This window comes from Desmodus rotundus, chromosome 9 (assembly GCF_022682495.2).
Source record: "Desmodus rotundus isolate HL8 chromosome 9, HLdesRot8A.1, whole genome shotgun sequence".
NCBI lineage: Eukaryota > Metazoa > Chordata > Mammalia > Chiroptera > Phyllostomidae > Desmodus > Desmodus rotundus.
Window position 1 is genome coordinate 95,732,725 of NC_071395.1, and position 26,900 is coordinate 95,759,624.

The 26,900-nt window shown below is 41.9% G+C and overlaps 2 protein-coding genes and 1 pseudogene across 6 annotated transcripts; 1 reads left to right on the plus strand and 2 right to left on the minus strand.

The window, feature by feature from the left end:
• Positions 1-924: 924 nt before the first annotated feature.
• On the minus strand, positions 925-6,543 carry LOC112316521 (olfactory receptor 4D1). 3 transcript variants are annotated; one of them, XM_045182410.2, is made up of 3 exons: positions 6,394-6,543; positions 4,456-4,559; positions 925-2,359 (listed from the first exon to the last, which is right to left on the minus strand). In XM_045182410.2, exon 3 carries the CDS (start codon positions 2,327-2,329, stop codon positions 1,394-1,396), a length of 936 nt encoding a protein of 311 aa, XP_045038345.2. In that variant the 5' UTR covers positions 2,330-2,359; positions 4,456-4,559; positions 6,394-6,543; the 3' UTR covers positions 925-1,393. The 3 variants fall into 3 exon arrangements, with proteins under 3 accessions (XP_045038345.2, XP_053767148.1, XP_024429159.2); XM_053911173.1 differs by lacking the exon at positions 6,394-6,543 and adding an exon at positions 5,289-5,439; XM_024573391.3 differs by lacking the exon at positions 4,456-4,559 and having other exon boundaries at positions 6,394-6,453.
• On the plus strand, positions 3,648-4,668 carry LOC112316497 (large ribosomal subunit protein uL13-like; annotated as a pseudogene).
• Positions 6,544-13,196: 6,653 nt separating the features above from the next.
• On the minus strand, positions 13,197-19,179 carry LOC128779326 (olfactory receptor 4D2). Of its 3 annotated transcripts, none has more exons than XM_053912099.2 (2): positions 19,025-19,179; positions 13,197-17,294 (listed from the first exon to the last, which is right to left on the minus strand). In XM_053912099.2, exon 2 carries the CDS (start codon positions 16,894-16,896, stop codon positions 15,961-15,963), a length of 936 nt encoding a protein of 311 aa, XP_053768074.1. In that variant the 5' UTR covers positions 16,897-17,294; positions 19,025-19,179; the 3' UTR covers positions 13,197-15,960. The 3 variants fall into 3 exon arrangements, with proteins under 3 accessions (XP_053768074.1, XP_053768075.1, XP_053768076.1); XM_053912100.2 differs by having other exon boundaries at positions 18,988-19,179; XM_053912101.2 differs by having other exon boundaries at positions 19,096-19,175.
• Between the last annotated feature and the right edge of the window lie 7,721 nt (positions 19,180-26,900).

Here is a 26,900-nt window from a genome sequence, read left to right on the forward strand (position 1 = left end):
TGAGGACATTTTTCTCACATTTCTTCCCTTTGGGTCAACAGTATAGGTTACAATTAGCAGATGCTGCACCTGGAGAAGAGACGAATGGCAGGATGAGAAGAGTATCATCAGTCACGTAAAGGAATTTCGTGTAAAAGGAGGAAAAGCTGTTCTGAGAGACCACACAGATGAGATAGGACGCTAAGTCCATTTCCTCTCCCCTCACCTCCATAGGTCCCCTGTGAACGGGGAGAAACATGTGAAATGCGAACAGGAAAGGTAAAGTCAGAGTTGCCAGGACGGCTTAGAGAGAGCCCCAAAGGACTTTTATTTCTTGGGTGGGACGGTTGCTAGAAGGGAAGAAGTAAAAAGCTTCTACACTATCTTCTTAACTTTGAGTCAACATTGGACAAGGCCAGTGGTTTTTACAAAGTGAGGCATATCTCAAAGGAGATGGAGAGAATAAATAGAAATATGATAGAGGCAGAAATAAAAACTAGGTTCTGAAATTGATGGGAAAAGAACAAGATGCAGGAAAAGCAGAAATGCCTCCGTGTAAGGTACTGGGCAAGGTGCTGGGACGATTTCAGGTGACTAAAGCACAGCCTCTGCCCTCAAGGTGCTCTGATTCCAGGGCAGAAGTCAAAGGGAACGCCCACGAGGGGTTGGCCTTGGAACTGAACTCACAAGCCCAGACCTGGAACACTCATATTATGGCTCTGCCTTCTCTGACCTTGGTTCCCCAACCGTCCTACATACTCCTCTCAGCCTTGTCTTCCAAATGATGTGAAGACTGTGTCGAGAAAGTAGAGTACTTCACAGGCTATCCAAGGAGTGTCTGGTAGTAAGAAAACATACAATGGGCAAATGTGCTTATGGGAAATAATATTTATACAATGTTAAAAGGGAGATGACTTCTTATATACCAGAGTGGGTGATAAGGCAGAGACATAGAGAGCAGAAAAGAATGTGATCGTTCCAGAGTTAAGATGAAACTGTTGACCATTTATTGCAGATATGTTGACCCATAGATGAGGAACACTCAGGTTTTCCCTTGCAGGTGTGGGAGACCCTGAGTTTCCAGGCTCACCCACATCTCCTGCCTCCAACCTTGGAGTCAGGGGAAACAGGTGCCTGGCCAGCATCTGCCACTCCCTTGCTGCCCATTACCGAGCAAGTCATTTCTCTCTGAGTCTCCTCATTTGTCAAACTGTTTAATATAAAAAATAATATATGCATTGTCAGTTTTCTGAGAATGAGATAAAAGTGCCCACCACAGTATCTGACACAGGAGTAGGGCCATAGAAATATTAATTTAATCTTAATTGCCCTACTCCATAAAGAATTCTGTTTTCACATGGGAAAATGAAAGTTTAGAGAGAAGCGTGTCATTGAAAGTTGACCTATTTAAAGTTCACTCCCTGTTGCAGATCACTAGGCGCTTGCCTAACTTCTTCATGGCTGCCTGCATCTCCTGGTTCCTCAGGGTGTAGATCATGGGGTTGAGCATGGGGGTCATGACCGTGTAGCTGATGGACACAGCCTTGTCCATGGGGAAGGGGGTGAAGGGCCGGGAGTAGATGTAGATACAGGGAATGAAGATCATAGACACCACGATGATGTGGGTGGTGCAGGTGGAAGCTGCCTTCCTCCTTGCCTGTCCTGAGTAGGACCTCAGCATCACCAGGATGACTGAGTAAGAGACCAGAAGGAGGAGGAACCAGATAAGAACCAGCATCCCACTGTTGGAGATCATAAGGAGCTCTAGGAGGGAGGTATCAGTGCAGGCAAGTCTCAGCACTTGTGGAACGTCACAGTAGAAGTTGTCCAGGACATTGGGGCCACAAAAGGGCAATGGGAGCATCAGAGCCAGCTGGACAATGGAGTGGACAAAGCCCCCTGCCCAGGCAGCCACCACCAGCCCCACACACCATCGAGTGTTCATGATGGTGACATAGTGCAGGGGCCGGGAAATGGCTATGTAGCGGTCATAGGCCATCACTGAGAGGAAGAAGACTGTTCCACCTCCCAAGAGATGGAAGAAGAAGATCTGGGCCATGCAGCCCTGGTAGGAGATGGTCTTGGTCTCATGAAAGAAGTCCATGAGCATCTTTGGAGAAGTGACTGTGGAATAGCAGAGGTCAATGACAGCCAGATTTCGAAGCAGAAAGTACATGGGGGTGTGGAGCCGGGAGTCAAAGGTCACTGTGACCATAATAAGGAGGTTTCCCACGACGGTGGTGACGTAGACAAACAGAAACACCAGGAACAGGAGTTTCTGGAGCTGCTGGGTCTGTGAGAACCCTAAGAGGACAAACTCTGACACCCGTGTGGTGTTCTGTGGTTCCATGGGATCTTTTCCACATACCTAGAGAGAAGCCTGCAAACAAAAATTATGAAAATTGCATCATTTTCCTGTGGAGTATCAGGATGGAGTTGACCAAAGTCACTATTCTGTGCCATTCCAAGATGAAACTTAGGAGAGCTTTCCGTGGAGATAAACACATTTTCCAGGCTCTTGCAGACTTACCACCCTAACCACACCCGACACTGTATCATGGGCATTTATTGGTCTTTTTCTCTTCAAATCACGCTGTCCTTGTCCGTGGGTTTCATATCTGATTCATACCCACTGTGCCCAATATGAGCCTTGTGAACCACAGCAACACAAATACAGTTGGATCCATCAATGAGTGAATAAACAGGTCAGCCAGCACCTGTGACCACAAATAACATCGACCTAGCTGCAAAAATCTTGAGTATGGCAAGTAGAGACTAGCCATTGTTAAGTAAACAAATAGACACCTCTTCGTGGCAGAGGTTTGAGGAAGAGAGGTGGGCACTAGAGGAGGCTGTCACGGGCAAATTCAGAGGCAAATGTGAAGGAAAACAAGCAGAGGATCTCAGCTGTAGTACAGCCTGGATGGCGAGTGCTTCTCAACCTTTTCCACAGAAATGCTTCTCTAATGGCATCTGTCCTCACGGGGCCCTCTGCACAGGGAGCTCAATGCAGCCCAGGCCAAACGCCAGATTTCCTTGAACTCTCATGTCTCCTATTTTAAATTTGTGTGCATTTGCTATTGCATCTGTAGACCATCTTTGACAGGGCTTTTAAATGTTAAGCATTGTGGCTTGGAAAACTTTGGTAAGTCCAAGGTGTTACATAACATATGGGATAGGGAAGAAACATTTTCTTTTGCTCAGTGACCATTCTGTGTTAAAACCCATTCCCTTGGCTTACAGTTTTCCTAAATTGTTTAATTGTTTGGGAAAATTTGCCGAGTCCCCACCCCAGGCTGATAACAGAACATAAAAAAGGACTCCTCCCTCTCTCCCGCCTCAGACACGGGAGGGACAGCAGAGTCACACTGAATACATACATGCAAAATTTTTCCTATCAACTTCTGTAGACAAATAGAAATGAGAATTATCTCTAAAAGTACCTGTGAGATATTAACAGTGCTCAGAATATTGCCATGTTTATCACATCGAAAACTCGTATTTATTCTAAATATTTGTGTAAAAATGATGTTGTGGGAAGAGGCACTCTGTTTATTCTGTGGCCTCACTGACGCCCAGCAGAGAACCATTTGAAAAGGATCTCCATGGGCAACTGAGAACCTCTGGCAGACTTTTGAAGGAAAATGATATGAGGATTCAGGGTTAGAATGGGCTTGTCCCTGCCCAGTAGGACAGGAAGCCCTGAGGCAGGCAAGAGTGGAGCAGACACTCCTGGAGAGGCATCAGAGCAAACCCAGCAGAGGGTAATATGTTTTTCTCTCTGGCTCTGTGTCCTTGGGGAAGTGAGACTGGGTGGGCAACAGCTTAAATGACATGGTCTGGCCTCTCTGAGGAAGCTTCTGCCCCCAACCCTCCCACTTGGTCATTATTCCTCAAATGCCATCAGTGTAGCTTTATTAGCTCTATTTTTATCTTTGTCTGTATAAAGACTACAGCTATCATACCCTTTTATAGGCCTTTATCAGTCAGAGATGCACACTGCCCAACATCATAGAGAAGTCAACTGCCTAAAAGATATTTTCTCTTCTAGATCAACCTTCTTTTCAAAAATGTTCCATGGTTTTTAAGAGGTGGTTGTGGAAGTGCTGAGTGGCTGCAGTCACCTCCTGAGTGGCCTGGCAGCCACAGTGGCCAAGCAGGTATTGCTGGGCCCAGAGGTCATACGCTGTGAGAGCATCAACATTTCTGGAAATTTCTGTAGAAACAAGTGGAAGTACCTGGCCTTCCTCCACCAGTGGATGAGCACCCATCCTGCGGCCCCGACCCACTCGCAAACCCCCAGCTGCATCCTTTGGCAGACCTGTGAGGCATGCTCCCCTCCAAGACCAGGAGAGGCCTGGCCTCCCTTGACCACCTCAAGGTGTTTGATGGAATCCCGTGGATCCCGCCACCCTATGACAAGAAAAAGCGGAGGGTGATTCCTGCCATCCTCAAAGTCGTGCGTGGTAAACCTACATGGAAGTTTGCCTCCCTAGGGCACCGGCTCATGAGGTTGGCTGGAAGCACCAGGCGGTCACGGCCACTCTGGAGAAGAGGAAGGAGAAGGGCCGGATTTGCTGCTGGAAGAGAAAGCAACTCATGAGACTAGGAAACAGTCCTGAAAGAACTTGGAGGGGAAAAAGTATGACAAACATAGAGGTCCTCAACACCCATGGGCTTCTGTTCTGAACCCCCAAAAATTGTTAATTCCTTAAAAAAAAACCGTGGTTCTTCATTGTCTACAGGAAAGAACTCACACTTACATGGGTTTTTAGGGGTTTCCACGCTACCCGGCTCCTGACTTTCTTTAAGATCTATCTGCTGCTCAGCAGAAGTAGTAAAACATTTATTGTCAGTGATGGTAATTGTTGCCATTGTGGTCATAAACATTTATTGAAAGTTTACTATGTGCTAGGCCCTATGGTGAGCATTATCCTGTTTAATTCTCATGCATTATTCTCATGTTTATAAAATATAGTAATTGCTATTAATTATCCCCACTTTACACGTAAGTGAACTGAGGCTTAAAGAGGTTACATAATTTTCCCCAAGTCACAGAGAAAATGAGTCGTAGAGCTCAGACTCTGAACCAGCTCTAATTAGTCCCAGAAATGCACTCTTAACTATAATGATCTTTTCACTTGCTCCCCTCTAAGAATCCTTGGCTTCATCCAAACTGAGCTCCTGGGTTCCTCTGGCCTCAGTGCCTTTCGTCAGGCCAGTGCCCAACCTGATTACCTTCCCATCCTGTTCACTTATTTGAATTCTACCCCTCCCTCAAGGCCCGAGAGTAATGAGCTCTTCCATACATTGCCGTGTATTCGTGTATTTCCATAAGGATGGCTCTGTCACCTCACATGTGCTTGCGATTCAATGTGAATCTGATGTTCAATGCTACACAGTTCCTAGTGCACACATAAACTTTCTCATGGATGTTTCCCAAAAGAATGCTTGATATTTTCATAGTGGATGGAGCTCCAGGACAGGTCAGACCACTGAGAGAGGGGAGAGGAGATAGAGTAGCCACTGCTTCAAAGAGTTCAGTTTAAAGGACCTTGAAGGGCACCCAGGATTCTAATGCCCAGCATCACCAGACTCATGAACCTAGAAGCATCATCTGAGCATTGCCAGCATGCTTTCTACACACTCATAAGAATCTCTGGAAATGGTTCTTCCACCTACCTTCACAGAGAATAGATTTAGAGGGATTCTAGATGGGAAAGAAAGCAAAGAGACATAAAGGAAGGACATGACATGTATAGGATAAGGGAAGGATTCCAAGCCCCTTCCTAGTGTTACTCAATCTTGTCTCCCATCTGCCCTGCTCCCAGAACATCAGTTCACATGAGACTAAGAGGCAGGATGGGAAGGAGGAATAAGTGGTCCCAAAAATAGGGGTGAATCTAGCTGGTGGTCATCTTGGGAGCATTAAGAGGTTTCATCAGAGACAAGATTTAAGGAAGGATAAGATGGAGGTATAGCAACAAAGAAGGGGTGAAAACCTGGAGTGAGTGGGAGAGGCAGCAGACAGGAGGAAGAGGAAGGTAGTGTAATAAAACATTAGAAGGGAAACATTAGAGGGTAGGAAGTGTGAGAAAGGCCCTGTTGTTTTCTCCTGGATGTGGAAAGAAGCTGAAGATTGCATGTGGGACGTGGGGGAGAAACCAGTATCATCTGTATTCTGCTCTTTCTCCCACCCTCTGTCCTGAATTCCACCCAATACGTAAGCCAGTACAGACGAAGGTCTCAGTTCCAGATAAAATGCACTGTTCCCCAAATCCTGCCCCCCAGCATTCTTGTCCCATGACTTCCCCATACCTTCCCTCCACCCCATGCTTATCTTACAATAGGCTTTGGCAGGAGCCTTCTCGGTGCTGACTTGTCCATAAGAAGGAGACTGGCAGCACCACCTACCTCCAGCCCAAAGTGGCCAAGTGAACTTAGATCCCCCCATCTTCCAGGCTACCCTTCTCCCGCAGCTCCATTTTTCTGGCCTCTCTAAAACCAGGAACACATATAGGATTGGCCTTAAGGGAAAGGACATTCCTCAGAGGACAAAACTTAGGCTTAATTTGTGAATTGAAGCTGGGCTCGGGCTGCTCAGGGCAAGAGCAATGGGAGTTATTAAAAAGTATGTGAGCTGTTGCACCAGATGCACCCTTATAAACTCTTCTGGGGCCCTGATCATAGGACCAAGATGAAGAAGGATAAAAGCCCTTAGGGAAAATAAATTCTCAGGACGGTTTACAAGAACTAAATCCCTTGAGGTCAGCACCATGGACAGTACAAGGCTCTTCCCTCTGCTACCACCAAAGTAGTGGAAAAAGTGAGCTGTGTCCTAGGACATGGTCCAGGTTACACCGTTTACAGAGGAAACGCAGAAGCCTTTTTCACATGTACAGTTGTTAAGGGTCTCTCTCACTCCAGCCCCTGATCTGTTCTTACAGCTGTAGAGACCTTCCCAATATAAATCAGCAAAGTTTACCTTCACAATACAATTCACATACCACAAAATGCACCTTTTTAAAGTGTGCAGCTCAGTGGGTTTTAGTAAATTCCCAAGCCTGTGAAACCATAACCACTATCTGACTCCAGACAGCTTCATCACTCTGAAAAGAATTCTCGTATTTTTTCAGCAGTCTCTACCCATTCTGTTCTTTCCCCACTCCCTGGCAATGACTAAACTACTTTTTGTCCTCATGAATTGGCTTATTCTGAATATCTCATATAAATGGAGTCATATAATACATGGTATTTTATGTCTTACTTCTTTCTCTTAGCATAATGTTTTCAGGTTTGTCCATATTGTAGCAAGTATCAACTTGATTTCTTTTTATGACTGAGTAGTATTTCATCGTATGGGTGTTCCACTTTTGTCTATCCATTAGTCAGTCCTTGAACATCTGGATTGTTTCTACTTTTTGACTATTATAAACAATGTTGCTATAACTTTTGTACATAAGTTTCCGTGTAAACATATGTTTTCAATTATCTGGGGTTTATGCCTAACAGTGGAAGTACTGGCTCACATAACTCTATATTCCTCCTTTGAAGGAACTGTCAGGCTGTTTCCAATGGATGTTCCATTTTATATTCCCAGCAGCAGTGTATGAGCAGTGACGATTTCTCCACATCATCACCAACACAAGACAGCTTATTATCTGTCTTTTTATTTTAACCATCTTAGTGGGATTGAAGTGGTATTTCATTGTGGTTTTGATTTGCATTTCCTTAACAGCTGCTGGTGTTGAACATCTTTTATGTGCTTATTAGCCATTTGTATATTTTCTTTGGAGAAATGCCTGTTTAAGTTCTTTGTCCACTTTTAAATTGGGTTGTTTGTGTGTTTTTGAGTTATAAGAGTTCTTTCTACATACTGGATATTAGATTCATAAAATGTGTGATTTACAAATATTCAATATTTCCCCCCATTCTGTAGGTTATCTTTTCATATTTTGAAAATGTACTTGGATGTACAAAAGACTTTCATTTTTATGAAGTCTAATACATTTTTTGCTCAAGCTTTCGGTGTGAAATTTTAAAGTCCATTGACAAATTTGTGGTCATGAAAGTTTATTTCTTCTAAGAGTTTTATATTTTTAACTCATATTTGGATAGTTAATTCACATTGAGTTATTTTTTATATATGGAATGAGGTGAGGGTGCAACTTTATTGTTTTGCATGAGGAGCCAGTTGGCTCCACCATTTTTTGAAGAGGCTATTTTTTTCTGTACTGAATGGTCTTGGCACCATTGTAAATAAAATCAATAGGACATAATGTTTTAGGTTATTAGTGGACATTCAATTGTATTCTATTTGTCTACATGTTTGTCCATAGGCTGATGCCACACTGTTTCAATTACTGTAGCTTTAATAAGTTTTGAAATCAGGAAGTATGAATCCTCCTACTTTTTCTTTTTCAGTGTTGTTTTGGCTAATTGGAGTCCCTTGTAATTGCATATGAATTTAAGAGTTGGATAGATCATTTCTGCAAAAACTAAAAAGGCCACTGGAATTTTGATAGGGACTGCATTGAATGTGTAGATCACTTTGGGGAGTACAGCTGTCTTAATAATATTGAACTTTCCAATCTGTGACCATGAGGTGTCTTTTCATTCATTCAGGTGTTCATTAATTTTTTTCAGCAATATTTAGTAGTTTTCAAGTGTTCGAGTCTTTCATGTTTTTGGTTAAATTTTTCCTAGGTGTTTTATTCTTTTGGATGCTATTTTATTTATTTATTTATTTTTAAAATATATTTTATTGATTAAGCTTTTACAGGTGTCCCATTTCCCCCCCTTAATTACACTTTGCCCTGGACCCCCCTCCCATCTGCATTCCCCTCCCCCTTAGTTCATGTCCATAGGTCATACATTTAACTTCTTTGCCTCTACATTTCCTATACTATTCTTAACCTCCCCCTGTCTATTTTCTACCTACCATTTATGCTTCTTATTCCCTGTACCTTTTCCCCCCATTTACCCCCCTCCCCCTCCCTGCTTATAACCCTCCATGTGATCTCCATTTCTGTGATTCTATTCCTGTTCTTTTGCTTTAAGTTGTTTGCTTACTTAGTTTTTCGATTTGTAGGTTCAGTTGATGATAGTTGTGAGTTTGTTGTCATTTTCATATTTTTTATCTTCTTCTTCTTGTTAGATAAGTCCCTTTATTTTCCTATAATAAGGTCTTGGTAATGATGAACTCCTTAAACTTGACCTTATCTGGGAAACACTTTATCTACCTTTCTATTCTAAGTGCTCGCTGGATAGAGTAATCTTGGATGTACATCCTTGCCTTTCATGACTTGGAATACTTCTTGCCGGCCCCTTCTTGCCTGCAAGGTTTCTTTTGAGAGATCAGCTGATAGTCTTGTGGGAACTCCTTTGTAGGTAACTGTCTCCTTTTCTCTTGCTGCTTTTAAGATTCTCTCCTTATCTTTAATCTTGGGTAATGTAAGGATGATGTGCCTTGGTGTGTGCTTCCTTGGGTCCAACTTCTTTGGGACTCTCAGAGCTTCCTGGACTTCCTGGAAGTCTATTTCCTTTGCCAGATTGGGGAAGTCCTCCCTTATTTTTTCAAATAAGTTTTCAATTTCTTGCTCTTCTTTTTCTCCTGGCACCCCTATGATGCACATGTTGGAACATTTAAAGTTGTCTCGTAGGTTCCTAAGCCTCTCCTCATATTTTTGAATTCTTATTTCTTCATTCTGTTCTGTTTGAATGCTTATTTCTTCCTTGTGCTCCAAACCATTGGTTTGAGTCCCAGTTTCCTTCCCCTTGCTGGTGGTTCCTGTGCATTTGCCTTCAATTCACTTTTCATAGCCTTCACTCTTTCCTCTATTTTGCAACCATGCTCAGCCATTTCTTTGAGCATCCTGATTACCAGTGTTTTGAACTGTGCATCTGATAGGTTGGCTAGCTCTTTGTTGCTTAGTTGTATTTTTTCTGGAGCTTTGATCTGTTCTTTCATTTGGGCATTTTCTTTTTTCTTTTCTTTTTTTTTTTTTTTTTGTCTTGGCACACCTGTTACATAGTAAGGGGCAGAACCTTAGGTATTCCTCAGGGCAGGGCAACCCACATTGCTGCCTTGAGGCACCCTATGTGGGGGAGCGGTCCAAGAGGGAACAATGCCACTTGCTTAGGTCTGGGCAGGCTTTCAGTCACTTCCTCCACCACCCACAAGCAAATTGGGCACTTCTGGTGCTGATTCCCAAACACGTGGGTTTGTCTACATTCTAGGACCCTGTGGGTCTCTCCAATGAACTCTCCTATGAGGCTGGGAGTTTCCTCCACCACCACAACTCCTACAGGTTTTTTCAGTCAGAGGTTTTGAGGCTTTATTTCCCCATGCTGGAACCCTGGGTTGCACTGTCTGTCCACTCCCCAGCTGTTCCTCCCAGTTTGTCCACACACAAATGTGGTACTGCCTGGTCCACCAGCTGCCACCTTGCCTGATCCACAAGCTGCCGCCTTGCCCCCTCCAGCCCTCCAGCTGCCACCTTGTCGTGAGTCCTATCTACTCCTCCTACCAGTATGGATAAATGTTTCTTCTTTAACAGCTTGGTTGTCAGACTTCCATACAGTCCAATCTTCTAGAAGTTCTGGTTGTTTTTTGTTTTTAAATTTGTTGTCCTTCTTTTGTTTGTGCAAAGAGGCACAGTGTATCTACCTACATCTCCATCTTGGCCAGAAGTCCTGGATGCTATTTTAAAATGGTGTTTTAAAAATTCTTTCTATAGTGGTATTTTACTAGTTTATAGAAACACAACTGATATTTGTGCATTGATCTGTGCCCCTGCAACTTTTCTAAATTTCCTTATTACCACTAAAGATTTTTTGTGGATTCTATGGGATTTTCTTTATATAGAATCATGTCATCTGCAAATAGTTGGGTTTTTTTTTTCTTCCTTCCTAATGTGGTTGTCTTTTATTTCTTTCTCTTACCTATTAGGCTCTGGCTAGAACTTCCATTACAATATTGAAAAGCAGTGGTGAAGTAAGCATCTTTTTCTTTTTTCTCATTTAGTGTGGGGTGGCAGGGAGGGGGTGATTTAAGTTTTCACCATTGAGGATGATGTTTATTTTGGGGTTTTCATAAATGACCCCATTATATTCCTAATTTTCTGAACTTTTTTATCATGAAAGGGTGTTTAATTTTTTCAAATGCTTATTCTGCATCTACTGAGATGATTATGTGGGTTTTCCTTCATTTTATTAATGTAGTTATTACATTGGTTGATTTCTCTTATGCTAAACCATCTTTGCATTTCTGGAGTCAATCCCACTTGGCTATGGCATGTAATCCTTTTAATGTGCTGTTGGATATGGTTTGCTAGTATTTTTTGAGGATTTTTGCATTTATATGTATAAGAAAGACTGGTCTGTGATTTGATTTTCTAGTGAGGTCTACTTTTGCCTTTCATATCAGGTAATGCTGACTTTATAGTATGTGTTAGGAAATGTTGCCTTTGCTTCTATTTTCTGGAAACTATGAGTAGTATTGGTGTTATTTCTCCTTAAATGTTTGGTAGAATTAGTCTAGTAAAACCTTCTGGTTTTGGGCTTTTCTTAGTTGGGAGGTTTTTAAATAAAATTTTTACTTGTTATAGGTCTGTTGAGATTTTCTATTACTTCTTAAGTAATTTCTCTGTCTTTAGGAATTTGTCCATTTAATCTAGATTATCTAATTTGTTGGTATATAATTCCTCCTAGTATTCTATTACAATACTTTTTAATTTCTATAAGACTTGTAGTAATGTTCCCACTTTCATTTCTGATTTTATTTACTTGTCTCCTCTTTCCCCCGCTTGTCTCTCTGTCTCTCTGTTTTTTTTAATATATTTATTGATTATGCTATTACAGTTGTCCCATTCCCCCCCCACTCCACTCCATCCTGCCCACCCCCCTCCCTCCCACATTCCCCCCCCCATAGTTCATGTCCATGGGTCATACTTATAAGTTCTTTGGCTTCTACATTTCCTACACTATTTTTACCCCCCCTGCCTATTTTCCACCTATCATCTATGCTACTTATTCTCTGTACCTTTACCCCCCTCTCCCCCTCCCACTCCCTTATTGACAACCCTCATGTTCTAGTTGTTTGCCTAGTTTGCTCTCGTTTTGGTTTTATGTGTGGTCATTAATAACTGTGAGTTTGCTGTCATTTTTACTGTTCCTATTTTTGATCTTCTTTTTCTTAGGTAAGTCCCTTTAACATTTCATATAATAAGGGCTTGGTGATGATGAGCTTCTTTAACTTGACCTTATCTGAGAAGCACTTTATCTTCCCTTCCATTCTAAATGATAGCTTTGCTGGATACAGTAATCTTGGATGTAGGTCCTTGCGTTTAATCTTGGGTAATGTAATTATGATGTGCCTTGTTGTGTTCCTCCTTGGGTCCAGCTTCTTTGGGACTCTCTGAGCTTCCTGGACTTCCTGGAAGTCTATTTCCTTTGCCAGATGAGGGAAGTTCTCCATTATTTGTTCAAATAAGTTTTCAATTTTTTGTTCTTCCTCTTCTCCTTCTGGCACATCTATAATTCGGATGTTGGAACGTTTCAAGGTGTCCTGGAGGTTGCTAAGCCTCTCCTCATTTTTCCAAGTTCTTGTTTCTTCATTCTTTTCTGGTTGGATGTTTGTTTTTTCCTTCTGGTCCATACCATTGATTTGAGTCCCAGTTTCCTTCTCATCACTATTGGTTCCCTGTACATTTTCCTTTGTTTCTCTTAGCATAGGCTTCATTTTTTCATCTGTTTTTCAAACAGATTCAACCAAGTCTGTGAGCATATTGATAACCAGTGCTTTGAACTGTGCATCCGATAGGTTGGCTATCTCTTCGTCGCTTAGTTGTATTTTTTCTGGAGCTTTGAAGTGTTCTGTCATTTGGGCCATTTTTTTTTTTGTTTGTTTGTCTTGGCACTTCTGTTACTTTAAGGGGCGGAGCCTTAGGTGTTCACCAGGGCTGGGGTAATGCTGGTGGCTGCGCTGTGATGCTGTACGTGGGGGAGGGGCCCAGCGGGAGCAATGATGCCCGCCTCACTCTCCTCCGGATTTCAATCTTTCACTCCGATACCCACAATCAAACTGGGCGACTCTGGTGCTGGTTCCTGAGTAAGTGGGCCTGTGCACACTCTAGGCCCCTGTGGGTCTCTCCAACAACCTCTCCTGTGAGGCTGGGAGTCTCTCTTGCTGCCGCCCCAACCCCCAGGGGCGCTTTCAATCAGAAGTTTGAGGCTTTATTTCCCCCGAGCTGGAGCCCTGGGTTGCGCGGTCTGCTTCTGCCCGCCGTTCGTCCGGTTTATCTGTGGGCGAGTGTGGTGCCGCAGGGTGCTACCCGCCACTCTGAGTCCGGCCCTCTGGGTTTATCTGTGCAAATGTGGGGCCACAGGGTCTGCTAGTGCTCGGATTGCCTGCGCCATTTGTCCCACACTCCGCCAGTCTCAGTCCCGCCACAGCCACTCGAGTCCTCTCTACCCCGGTGCCTGTCTCCGCCCCTCCTACCAGTCTGGATAAATGTTTATTTTCTATTTTGTTGGTGTTGGTCCCCCTTGCTGTTCGATTCTCTGTCAGTTCTGGTTGTGCGAGGAGGCGCAGTGTGTCTACCTATGCCGCCATCTTGGTTCCTCCAAATCTCTCTCTCTGTTTTAAAAGTCAATTTAGCTAAAGTTTTGTAAATTTTGTTCATCTTTTCAAAAGATCCCCTATGGTTTCATTGATTCTTTCTATTGTTTCTGTATTCCTTATTTCATTTACTTCTGCTCTAATCTTCTTTCTTTCTTTCTTTCTTTTTTTCTTTCTTTCTTTCTTTCTTCCTTCCTCTGTTTCTTTCTTCCTTTCTTCTGGCTTTGTGTTTAGTTTGCTTTTCTTTTTCTGGTTCCTTAAAGTGTGACTCCACTGGACTAGGTAGGATTAAGAAGATGTGCACTGGTGTCCGATGTCCTTGGAAATTTCACTTAAGCTTTCTCAACTTCTATTCCAAAATCCCTAAAGGAAGGTAACTAGAAAAAAACAACAGAGCAATAGAGAGCAAAGTAAACAACCACCAACCCCAACATGCAAGTGAGGGAAGTCTGTACACGAGGGTTTCCTGGTATCAGTATCTGTGAGGGAGGATGTGGAGGGAAGTAAAGGGTGCCTGAGGGACCTGAAAGGAAAATAATAAAAAATAGCCAAAAGGATATAAAACCAAAAGCAAGAAACAAAACGAATAAACCAACTCACAGACACAGACACCAGTATGACAGTTACCAGAAGGGAAGGGGTGTACAGAGAGGATGAATAGGGTAAATGGGGTCCAGTGTATGATGACAGGTCACTAGACTTTGGGTGGTGAGCACACAATGCAACATACAGATGATGTTTACAGAGTTGTACACCTGAAAATCACGTACTGTTATTAACCAACATTACCCCCAATGAGTTCAATTTTTTAAAATATCCAACAGGTATTCTCTGGAAAGTATGGCAGACCAATTCAAAAGTAGAAGCTGAGCCTTAACTGGTGTGGCTCAGACAAGGTTGAGCTTCATCTCGAAAACTGAAAGGTTTCCAGATCAAATCCTGGTCAGGGCACAAGCCTCAGTTGTGGCCTGGTCCTGGTTGGGATGCTTGTGAGAGGCAACCAATCAATGTTTCTCTCCCTCCCTTCCCCCTTTCTAAAAAATAAATACTGTATTTTACTATGTATAAGGCACACCCATGGTCTTGGCCCAAACTTTCGGGAAAGAATCTTTGGTTTTAATTTTTTAATTAATTATTTATTTATTTCTATTTAGAAACAAAACCGATTATCATATTCCAGGATATTGTTTTGCATATGGATGTCGTTATCACTTTCTAGAGCTACACTTTTAATGCAGAAGCCTCAATAGAAGAGTTAAAAACATTTATATAGATATGGAATCAGTACTACCCATGTATAATGCTCATCCTTATTTTTCCCTCAAAAATAGGGGCAACAAGTGCACATTATACATGGCAAAATATAGTAATAAAATATAGAAACTGGAACAGAGTGGTTCCTCCACAGTTAGAGGAGAGGGAATGCTAGGAGCCTCAGGCACAGCTGCTCTCAGAGCCAACCAACTAGAGCCTCCGCCCAGCACTGGCCCCACACAGAAGAAATACTGCTGGGAATGGGACCAAAACGGATCCAGACGAGACCATGGAGACAAAGGAAACAGAAGATGCTGACCAAAGAGGTGGGGAGGACAGGGCAAGCTCTGACACAGCTAGGAATTCTCAGAAAGCAAGAAACCACATTTTCCAGTACTGCATAAAAACAACGGAAGGTTGGGATGCGAGAACCATGACCCCTTCTAAAAGTTCAGAAATGGTACTTTCACCAAAAAATGAGCCACAGAAAAATATAAAGGGAAAATCCCACACAAAGTTGTTATCAGAAATAAAAAACTAAAGAGCAGAATAATATCCCAAGGACCATGACATCACACCAGAAAGACATGTCCACCAAACAAATCAAAAGTACAACTTAGAGCTTGTAAGACTCCCTCCAACTTTTCCACTTATTACAAATAAAAACTAAAATCTGAGGACACTGAAAACAGAGCCACAGCCAGCAGTTTGTGGAGGGAAGTCAAAAGTTGAGTAACAAGCAATGTGGGTATTGGTTTCCCGATCTCTCTTCCTTCCATTGCTATGGACGTAGACTCAAGAGTCCCAGAGGTGTCCAGTGGGCACAGACAAAAACACACACCAAGAAAAGCCCTCTTTTTATGGCCAGGGGATTGGGAAATGGAGCCCCTGCTGGACTGAGAATATGTAGGGAAATCCTCCATTTTATTTTTTGTTTACTTTTTACTCTTTATTATTTTTATTTTATTGAATTTATTGGGGTGACATTGGTTAATAAAATTCACACACTTCCATTATGACCCTCACAACATATCCACAATAAAGAGAAGAGATACAGTGGCTCTCTGCCCACTCTACAAATGGAAAACAAAGTGACCTGCCCACTCTCACTCCCTTTTAAAAACCAGACGGTGTCTCCCTAATCTCTTCACTGCTGCCTGCATCTCCTGGTTCCTCAGGGTGTAGATCATGGGGTTGAGCATGGGGGTCATGACCGTGTGGCTGATGGACACAGCCTTGTCCATGGAGAAGGGGGTGAAGGGACGGGCATACAGGTAAATGCTTGGAATGAAGACCATAGACATCACAACAATGTGGGTGGTGCAGGTGGAAGCTGCCTTCCTCCTTGCCTGCCCTGAGTGGAACCTCAGCATCACCAGGATGACTGAGTAGGAGGTCAGGAGGAGCAGGAACCAGATGACATCCAGCATCCCACTGTTGCAGATCATGAGGAACTCTAGGAGGGAGGTGTCAGTGCAGGCAAGTCTCAGCACCTGTGGGACATCACAGTAGAAGTTGTCCAGGACATTGGGGCCACAGAAAGGCAGTGGGAGCATCAGAGCCAGCTGGGTAATGGAGTGGATGAAACCCCCAACCCAGGCAGCCACCACCAGCCCCACACAGAGCTGAGTGTTCATGATGGTACCATAGTGGAGGGGGCGGGAGATGGCAACAAGGCGGTCATAGGCCATCACTGAGAGGAAGAAGACCATGGCCCCTCCCAGAAAGTGGAAGAAGAAGATCTGGGCCATGCAGCCCTGGTAGGAGATGGTCTTCTTCTCCGAGAGGAAGTCCGCCAGCATCTTTGGGGCAGTGACTGAGGAGAAACAGAGGTCTATGACAGCCAGATTTCGAAGCAGAAAGTACATGGGGGTGTGGAGCCGGGAGTCTGAGGTCACTGTGACCACAATGAGGAGGTTTCCCACGACAGTTGTGATGTAGACAAACAGAAACAGCAGGAACAGGACAAGCTGGAGCTCCCTAGTATTTGAGAGCCCCAGGAAGACAAATTCTGACACCCGTGTGTGGTTCCCTGAGTCCATGATGTCTTTTTTGTACACCAAAGGAAAACGATCTACATACACAGATTCCTGAAGTCACATTTACTGCTCAGGGGCTAAACCGAGTTGTCCAGGCCCGTGTGATGGTCATCCTCATGGACAGACCGCGTCACCAAGGGACTATTAAATAACCTTGTCTCTGGAGAGTTGACAAGCTGGTGCTGGTTTTTTTTTAATTTTTTTATATATTTTTTATATGTTTACAAGAACTTAAAGCCATCCAGAGACACACACAATGTTCCGTTCAAAGAGTCAGTGTAATAAAGTGGTGGGAAGACACTTGGAGTCCAACAGACCTGCTGCCGAAGGTCAGGGCTTCTCTTTCCTTGAGTAAAGGAAACCTTGAGGAAATTACGTAATCTCTCGGTCTGTTTCCACATCTGCAACAAGATGCAGAATAAAAATGTTTTCTTTATAGAATAGCCTTTGGGATTAAATAAAATAACACATAAAGTTCCTGGAATGGTCCATGAAATCACGCTTCTCTGTGTAGTCTCTTATGCCAACAACATCCTCTCTTCTTCCTGTTCCTAACATGTTTTTCTACCGATCATTTCTAATGCAACATTTAACACATTATAGTGTTAATGAACTTTTCACATGTCTATGTTTTTCCTCCATAATTCAATTATAAGCTCCCAGAGGCCTAAGTGTGGATCTTATTATTTATCTGCATCCAATCTTGTTGACAGTTAGTACTCAAAAAGCTTTTAATCCTGGGTGTACACCTCTTCCATGCCCCCTTTCTCGCATGTCACCTAGGTAGGTGGCCTCTTATTGAGGGAAGACAGGACATACATAGTGTGTGCGCTGAGACAAAAAAGGGGAGGGAGAGAGGCTCTCTGGACTAAGAAATACACGATGAAATTGTATGAAAGGGACTCGGAGAGCTCTTCTGAAAGAATGATGATTTTAGAATATGGTACTGAATATAAAGGTGGGAAACAAAGGATGATGTTGCAGTAAGAGAAATAGGGCAGACAAAGGAATAAAGAAGGGATATTAAGAGGAAGTGAGATGAAGGGATAGAGCACGTGGAGGAAGAGAGTGGAAAGGTGATGGGGCGAGGGAGGAAATGGGGCCAAAGGTAGAGAAGTGGGTGGAAGATGAGAGATGGAGGGTAACATGGGAGCAGCGAGGTGGCCTCCCAATCCAGCTACCTTCTCTCAATCTCCCGTCCTCTCTCACCTGCCTGTTGCAATCTGTTATCTATTAGAGGTCTTTTTAATCTCATCCTTCTGCTTCCATTTCAGTCCATTTTCTAGACAGCATTCAAAGAGGCCTTTCTAAACTCATACCTGATTCTGTTTCTCCCTCATTATCATCTTAATGGCTGTGTAGTGCCCACAGCTTAAAACTCAAACTCTTAGAAGTCTCCTAACGTGCTTTGCAGATCAGTTCAGGGCAGAAAACCATGCTCCTGTACATGCATGCCCCTCCCTCTCAGCAGGCCATACAGAGCAACCAAATGCAGCCTCCATCTGCCTTTCTAACCAGCATCCCGGTACCCAGGAACTGGTTTTTCTCCAGGGAATTCATATGTTTGGTATTTTCCATGGTTTTGGTAATGGATTCTCTTTCCTGGAATACCTTCTACCAACTTCTCAACTAAATACTCAGATATACCCTTCTCTGTACTCCTTTCCCCACGTCTCCCAATCAGAAGTCATTTCTCATTTCTCTGGGTTCCAATGCATTTTATAAATACCTCAGACATGACATTTATTTTTTTCCTCTTGTCTCTCTTCACTAGATTGTAAATTCAACAACATAGTAGCCCCTCTGTCCTGCACCTAAAACAGCAACTCTAATCTGGCAGTTGCTCAAAAAAATGTTTCCTAAGTTAATGTATTAGGAGGTAATTGTGTGATCTTGTTTTAAGAGACTATGTGGAGAATTTGGGGGTGTATTTCTTCACCCCTTGCTCTCGGCATCTGCCCTCTAAATCGCAGGGCCAAGTCTTCACTTGGTCTTTAAAAGCCTGAGTTTTCACGTGCACCCCCACGCATCTGTCTTCATCCCCGCCTTCCCTGCATTGCTTTCTGAGGCCCTCCTCACCCTTCAGAGACTCACTAGTGTCAAGTCTGTGTGCCTTGTTTATTCTCCCCACCTTCCAGCCAGCGTTTCCAGATCCTTCTCACAGCCGATCTCTTTGCAGATGAGGGGAACCTGGTCTCTCACCTTTCTTTGGCCCAGAAGGAGAGAGAGCCTTCAGGTCTTACATCTTCTTGAGGATCCTTTGCCTGCAGCTTCGGTTTCCTAGCCACTGCCCATACCTCACCTACACAGCTATGAGTGTGACCCTAGGGGAAGAGGCAATTTCTTCAGGTAGAAACTGTTGGCCTGGGCTCAGGAAGCAGGACTGGGCTGATTACCACTGGGGCCAAAGGAGCAATGGGAGTTGTTAAAAAGTTTCCAATGTCTCAACAACACATACTCTTTGAGAGGTGTTCCTTGGGGGCCAAGAGTACCAAGGATAATGAACATTTCAAAGATCTGTAGAATGTTGGATTCCCAGGCCAAGATCCAAAAGGTCAAAAGGTCCCTTCAAAAAAAATCAGACTCTCTGGAAGTTTTGGAAGAACTTGTCTCCTTAGACCAGTGATTCTTATCCTTGAATCACCTGAAAAGTGTGTTAAACCACAAATTAGTGTGCCCCAGCCCCAGACATCTTCATTCAGTGGGTCAGTGCAGAGGCCAAGCATTTGCACGTGTCACACGTCCTCAGATGGAGCTGCTGCTCCCACTCCTGGAACCGCACAGGGAACCATGGACTTGCTCCCAGCACAGTGAGCTGTTCACCCTCATGGAATCAGCAAGATTAACTGGTTTGATTTCTGGTTTTTCTTCTCCTCCTCCTTTTCTCTCTCCTCTCCTTGCACTTTTAAACTTAACTGATCTTTACTTAGAGAAAGTCAGAGGTGTGAAAACGTTTGTACCTACAATGGAAACTTATTACCCTGTAAACCTAGCCCTTTATTTTGCCAACCAGACCCCCAACGTGGATGCACCATCTATAGGCAAGTCTACTCACGTCATCTATAAACCGCCAGCATTCCCTACGTGTGAATTATTACTACCCCCAAGTAGTACACGGATTAGTACAGGAAACCTGGGTATTTTCTCGATATGAGGAATTGATCAAAACTGGAATTAACTGGCATTGTAACCTTAATGCGCTGTAGAAAGGGTCTGACTTCTAGAGCTCTCTGATCTACACAGTGTTTCCACGTTGGTCTGAATTCCTTCCTGCAAAGGTTTATACTTGGCAAAATGAAGTATCTGCCTGAGAGATAAGAAACAATGTAAAGCTCTTCCACACGTAAGAGATAATAGATTAAAAAAAAACACTAATTCTTTTTTAATTTTATTAAAAATTTTATTAAATGTATTGGGATAACATTGGTTAATAACATTAAATAGGTTTCGAGTGTTACTGTTATGGGTTTTTTTAGAAGTGTTAACAACCACTGGCGTTGAACATCTTTTTATGTGCTTATTAGCCATGTGTATATTTTCTTTGGAGAAATGCCTGTTTAAATACTTAGCCACTTTTAAATTGGGTTGTTTGTTTGCTTTTGAGTTATAGGAATTCTTTCTATATACTGGATATTAGATTCATAAAATGTGTGATTTACAAATATTCAATATTTTCTCCCATTCTGTAGGTTATCTTTTCATATTTTGATAATGTACTTTGATGCACAAAAGACTTTCATTTTTATAAAGTCTAATACATTTTTTGCTCAAACTTTCGGTGTAAAATTTTAAAGTCCATTGTCAAATTTGTGGTCATGAAAGTTTATTTCTTCTGAGAGTTTTATATTTTTAACTCATATTTGGATAGTTAATTCACATTGAGTTATTTTTTATATATGGAATGAGGTGAGGGTACAACTATTGTTTTGCATGAGAAACCACCATTTCTTGAAGATTCAGACTATTTTTTCTGTATTGAATGGTCTTGGCACCATTGTAAATAAAATCAATAGGACATAGAAGTTTTAGGTTATTTCTGGACATTCAATTGTATTCTATTAGCCTACATGTTTATCCATAGGCTGATATCACACTGTTTCAATTACTGTAGCTTTAATAAGTTTTGAAATCAGGAAGTATGAATCCTCCTACCTTTTCTTTTTCAATGATATTTTGGCTAATTGGAGTCCCTTGTAATTGCATATGAATTTAAGAGTTGGATAGATCATTTCTGCAAAAACTAAAAAGGCCACTGGAATTTTGATAGGGACTGCATTGAATGTGTAGATCACTTTGGGGAGTACAGCTGTCTTAATAATATTGAACTTTCCAATCTGTGACCATGAGGTGTCTTTTCATTCATTTAGGTATTAATTTTTTCAGCAATATTGTTCAGGAATATTTTGTAGTTTCCAAGTATTTGAGTCTTTCATGTTTTTGGTTAAATTTTTCCTAGGTATTTTATTCTTTTGGATGCCATTTTATTTATTTATTTATTTTTAAAATATATTTTCTTGATTAAGCTATTACAGGTGTCCCATTTCCCCCCTTTTATTCCCCTATGCCCTGGACGCCCCTCCCATCTGCATTCCCCTCCCCCTTAGTTCATGTCCATATGTCATACATATAAGTTCTTTGACTTCTACATTGCCTATACTATTCTTAACCTCCCCCTGTCTATTTTCTACATACCATTTATGCTTCTTATTCCCTCTCCCATTTACCCCTTTCTCCACCCGCCCTCTCCCTGCTGATAACCGCCATATGATCTCCATTTCTGTGATTCTATTCCTGTTGTTTTGCTTTAGTTGTTTGCTTAATTGGTTTTTGGTTTTGTAGGCTCAGTTGATGATAGTTGTGAGTTTGAGGTCATTTTACTGTTCATATTTTTTATCTTCTTCTTCTTCCTAGATAAGTCCCTTTAAATTTCATATAATAAGGTCTTGGTGATGATGAACTCCTTTAACTTGACCTTATCTGGGAAGCACTTTATCTGCCCTTCTATTCTAAGTGATAGCTGGATAAAGTATCTTGGATGTACGTCCTTGCCTTCCATGACTTCAAATACTTCTTTCCAGCCCCTTCTTGCCTGCAAGGTTTCTTTTGAGAAATCAGCTGATAGTCTTGTGGGAACTCCTTTGTAGGTAACTGTCTCCTTTTCTCTTGCTGCTTTTAAAATTCTCTCCTTATCTTTAATCTTGGGTTATGTAAGGATGATATGCCTTGGTGTGTGCTTCCATGGGTCCAACTTCTTTGGGACTCTCAGAGCTTCCTGGACTTCCTGGAAGTCTATTTCCTTTGCCAGATTGGGGAAGTCCTCCCTTATTTTTTCAGATAAATTTTCAATTTCTTGCTCTTCCTTTTTTCCTTCTGGCACCCCTATGATTCAGATGTTGGAACGTTTCAAGTTGTCCCGTAGGTTCCTAAGCCTCTCCTCATATTTTTGAATTCTTATTTCTTCATTCTGTTCTGTTTGAATGCTTATTTCTCCCCTGTGCTCCAAACCATTGGTTTGAGTCCCGGTTTCCTTCCCCTTGCTGTTGGTTCCTGTGCATTTGCCTTCAATTCACTTTTCATAGCCTTCACTCTTTCCTCTATTTTGCAACCATGCTCAGCCATTTCTTTGAGCATCCTGATTACCAGTGTTTTGAACTGTGCATCTGATAGGTTGGCTAGCTCTTTGTTGCTTAGTTTTATTTTTTCTGGAGCTTTGATCTGTTCTTTCATTTGGGCATTTTCTTTTTTCTTTTCTTTTCTTTTTTTTTTTTTGTCTTGGCACACCTGTTACATAGTAAGGGGCAGAACCTTAGGTATTCCTCAGGGTGGGGCAACCCACGTTGCTGTCTTGAGGCACCCTATGTGGGGGAGGGGTCCGAGAGGGAACAATGCCACTTGCTTAGGTCTGGGCAGGCTTTCAGTCACTTCCTCCACCACCTACAAGCAAATTGGGCACTTCTGGTGTTGATTCCCAAACACGTGGGTTTGTCTACATTCTAGGACCCTGTGGGTCTCTCCAACAAAGTCTCCTATGAGGCTGGGAGTTTTCTCCACCACCACAACCCCCACAGGTTTTTTCAGTCAGAAGTTGTGAAGCTTTATTTCCCCATGCTGGAACCCTGGGTTGCACTGTCTGTCTCACTCCCCAGTTGTTCCTCCCAGTTTGTCCACAAACAAATGTGGTACTGCCTGGTCCACCAGCTGCCACCTTGCCTGATCCACAAGCTGCTGCCTTGCCCACTCCAGTCCTCCAGCTACCACCTTGTCGTGAGTCCTATCCACTCCTCCTACCAGTCTGGATAAATGTTTCTTCTTTAACAGCTTGGTTGTCAGACTTCCATACAGTCCAATCTTCTAGAAGTTCTGGTTGTTTTCTGTTTTTAAATTTGTTGTCTTACTTTTGTCTGTGTGAAGAGGCACAGTGTATCTACCTACATCTCCATCTTGGCTGGAAGTCCTGGTTGCTATTCGAAATGGTGTTTTTAAAATTCTTTTTATTATGGTATTTTACCAGTTTATAGAAACACAACTGATATTTGTACATTGATCATTGCCCCTGCAACTTTGCTAAATTTCCTTATTACCACTAAAGATTTTTTGTGGATTCTATGGGATTTTCTTTATATAGAATCATGTCATCTGCAAATAGTTGGGGGGGGGTGTTCTTCCTAATGTGGTTGTCTTTTATTTCTTTCTCTTACCTATTAGGCTCTGGCTAGAACTTCCATTACAATACTGAAAAGCAGTGCTGAAATAAGCATCTTTTTCTTTTTTCTCATTTAGTGTGGGGAGGTGGGCAGGGAGATTTAAGTTTTCACCATTGAAGATGATGTTTGTTTTGGGTTTTTCATAAATGACCCCATTATATTCCTAATTTTCTGAACGTTTTTATCATGGAAGTGTGTTTAATTTTTTCAAATGCTTCTTCTGCATCTACTGAGATGATTATGTGGGTTTTCCTTCATTTTATTAATGTAATGTATTACATTGGTTGATTTCTCTTATGCTAAACCATCTTTGCATTTCTGGAGTCAATCCCACTTGGCTATGGCATGTAATCCTTTTAATGTGTTTTTGGATATGGTTTGCTAGTATTTTTTGAGGATTTTTGCATTTATATGTATAAGAAAGTCTGGTCTGTGATTTTATTTTCTAGTGAGGTCTTTGTTTGCCTTTCATATCAGGTAATTCTGACCGTATAGAATGTGTTAGGAAATGTTCCCTTTGCTTCTATTTTTTGGAAGCATTGAGTAGTTTTGGTATTACTTCTCCTTTAAATGTTTGGTAGAATTAGTCTAGTAAAACCTTCTGGTTTGGGACTTTTCTTAGTTGGGAGGTTTTTAAATAAAATTTTTACTTGTTATAGGTCTGTTGAGATTTTCTATTACTTCTTAAGTAATTTCTCTGTCTTTAGGAATTTGTCCATTTAATCTAGATTATCTAATTTATTGGTATATAATTCCTCCTAATATTCTATTACAATACTTTTTTAATATCTATAAGACTGGTAGTAATGTTCCCACTTTCATTTCTGATTTTATTTACTCGTCTCCTCCCTCTCTCCCTCTCTCTCTCTCTCTTTCTCTCTCTCTCTGTGTTTTAAAAGTCTATTTAGCTAAAGGTTTGTAAATTTTGTTCATCTTTTCAAAGGATCACCTTTGGTTTCATTGATTCTTTCTATTGTTTCTGTATTCCTTACTTCATTTATTTCTGCTCTAATCTTCATTCTTTCTTTCTTTCTTCTGGCTTTGTGTTTAGTTTGCTTTTCTTTTTCTGGCTCCTTAAAGTGTGACTCCACTGGACTAGGTAGGATTCAGAAGATGTGCACTGGTGTCCGATGTCCTTGGAATTTCACTTTAGCTCTCTCAACTTCTATTCCAAAATCTCTAAAGGAAGGTAACTAGAAAAAAACAGCAGAGCAATAGATGGCAAAGTAAACAACCACTGACCCCAACATGTAAGTGAGGGAAGTCTGTACACGAGGGTTGTGTGGTATTAGTATCTGTGAGGGAGGATGTGGAGGGAAGTAAAGGGTACCTGTGGGACCTGAAAGGAAAATAATAAAAAATAGCCAAAGTATATACAACCAAAAGCAAGAAACAAAATGAATAAACCAACTCACAGACACAGACAACAGTATGATGGTTGCCAGAAGGAAAAGAGTATACAGACAGGGTGAAGAGGGTAAAAGGGGTCCAGTGTACAATGACAGAAGGTCACTAGACTTTGGGTGGTGAGCACACAATGCAACACACAGGTGATGTTTACAGAGTTGTAGACCTGAAACTCACATACTGTTATTAACCAACATTACCCCCAATGAGTTCAATTTTTTATTTTTTATTTCTATTTTTTACAAATATTTATTACATAAAAAGGTGATTTCTCTATTATGAGATCTATTAAACAAATATAATTTTTTTATCTTTTATTTATTTTCATTTAATTTTTATTCAGTTAAAAGTGTCGGCATTTTCTCCCGATCCCTCCATTTTTTTAAATATCCAACAGGTATTCTCTGGAAAGTATGGCAGACCAATTCAAAAGTAGAAGCTGAGTCTTAACCGGTGTGGCTCAGCCAAGGTTGAGCTTCATCTCGAAAACTGAAAGGACTCCAGTTCAATTCATGGTCAGGGCACATGCCTCAGTTGTGGCCTGGTGCTGGTTGGGATGCTTGTGAGAGGCAACCAATCAACGTTTCTCTCCCTCCCTTCCCCCTCTCTAAAAAATAAATACCATATTTTGCCATGTATAATGCGCACCCATGGTCTTGGCCCAAACTTTCAGGAAAGGATCTTTGGTTTTAATTTTTTAATTTATTTATTTATTTATTTATTTATATTTAGAAACAAAACCAATTTTCATATTCCAGGGAATTGTTTTGCATATGGATATCATTATCACTTTCCAGGGCTACACTTTCAATGCATAAGCCACAATAAAAGAGTTAAAAACATTTATATAGATATGGAATCAGTACTACCCATGTATAATGCGCATCCTTATTTCCCCCCCCCCAAATCGAAGCAACAAGTGCACATTATACATGGCAAAATATAGTAATAAAATAGAGAAACTGAAACAGAGTGGTTCCTCCACAGTTAGAGGAGAGGGAATGCTAGGAGCCTCAGGCACAGCTGCTCTCAGAGCCAACCAACTAGAGCCTCCGCCCACCACTGGCCCCACACAGAAGAAACACTGCTGGTAATGAGACCAAAGCAGATCCAGACAAGACCACGGAGACAAAGGAAACAGAAGATGCTGACCAAAAAGGTGGGGAGGACAGGGCAAGCTCTGACACAGCTCGGAATTCTCAGAAAGCAAGAAACCACATTTTTCAGTGCTACATAAAAACAACGGAAGGTGGGGATGCGAGAACCACTCCCCCTTCTAAAAGTTCAGCAATGGTACTTTCACCAAAAATTGAGCCACAGAAAAATATAAAGGGAAAATCCCACACAAAGTTGTTATCAGAAATAAAAAACTAAAGAGCAGAATAATATCCCAAGGACCATGACATCACACCAGAAAGACATGTCCACCAAACAAATCAAAAGTACAACTTAGAGCTTGTAAGACTCCCTCCAACTTTTCCACTTATTACAAATAAAAACTAAAGTCTGAGGACACTGAAAACAGAGCCACAGCCAGCAGTTTGTGGAGGGAAGTCAAAAGTTGAGTAACAAGCAATGTGGGTATTGGTTTCCCGATCTCTCTTCCTTCCATTGCTATGGACGTAAACTCAGGAGTCCCATAGGTGTGCAGTGGACACAGACAAAAACACACACCAAGAAAAGCCCAGTTTTTATGGCCAGAGGATTGGGAAAAGGAGCCCCTGCTGGATTGAGAATGTGTAGGGAAATCCTCTTTTATTTTTTGTTTATTTTTTACTCTTTATTATTTTTATTTTATTGAATTTATTGGGGTGACATTGGTTAATAAAATTCACTCACTTCCACTACGACCCTCACAACATATCCACAATAAAGAGAAGAGATACAGTAGCTCTC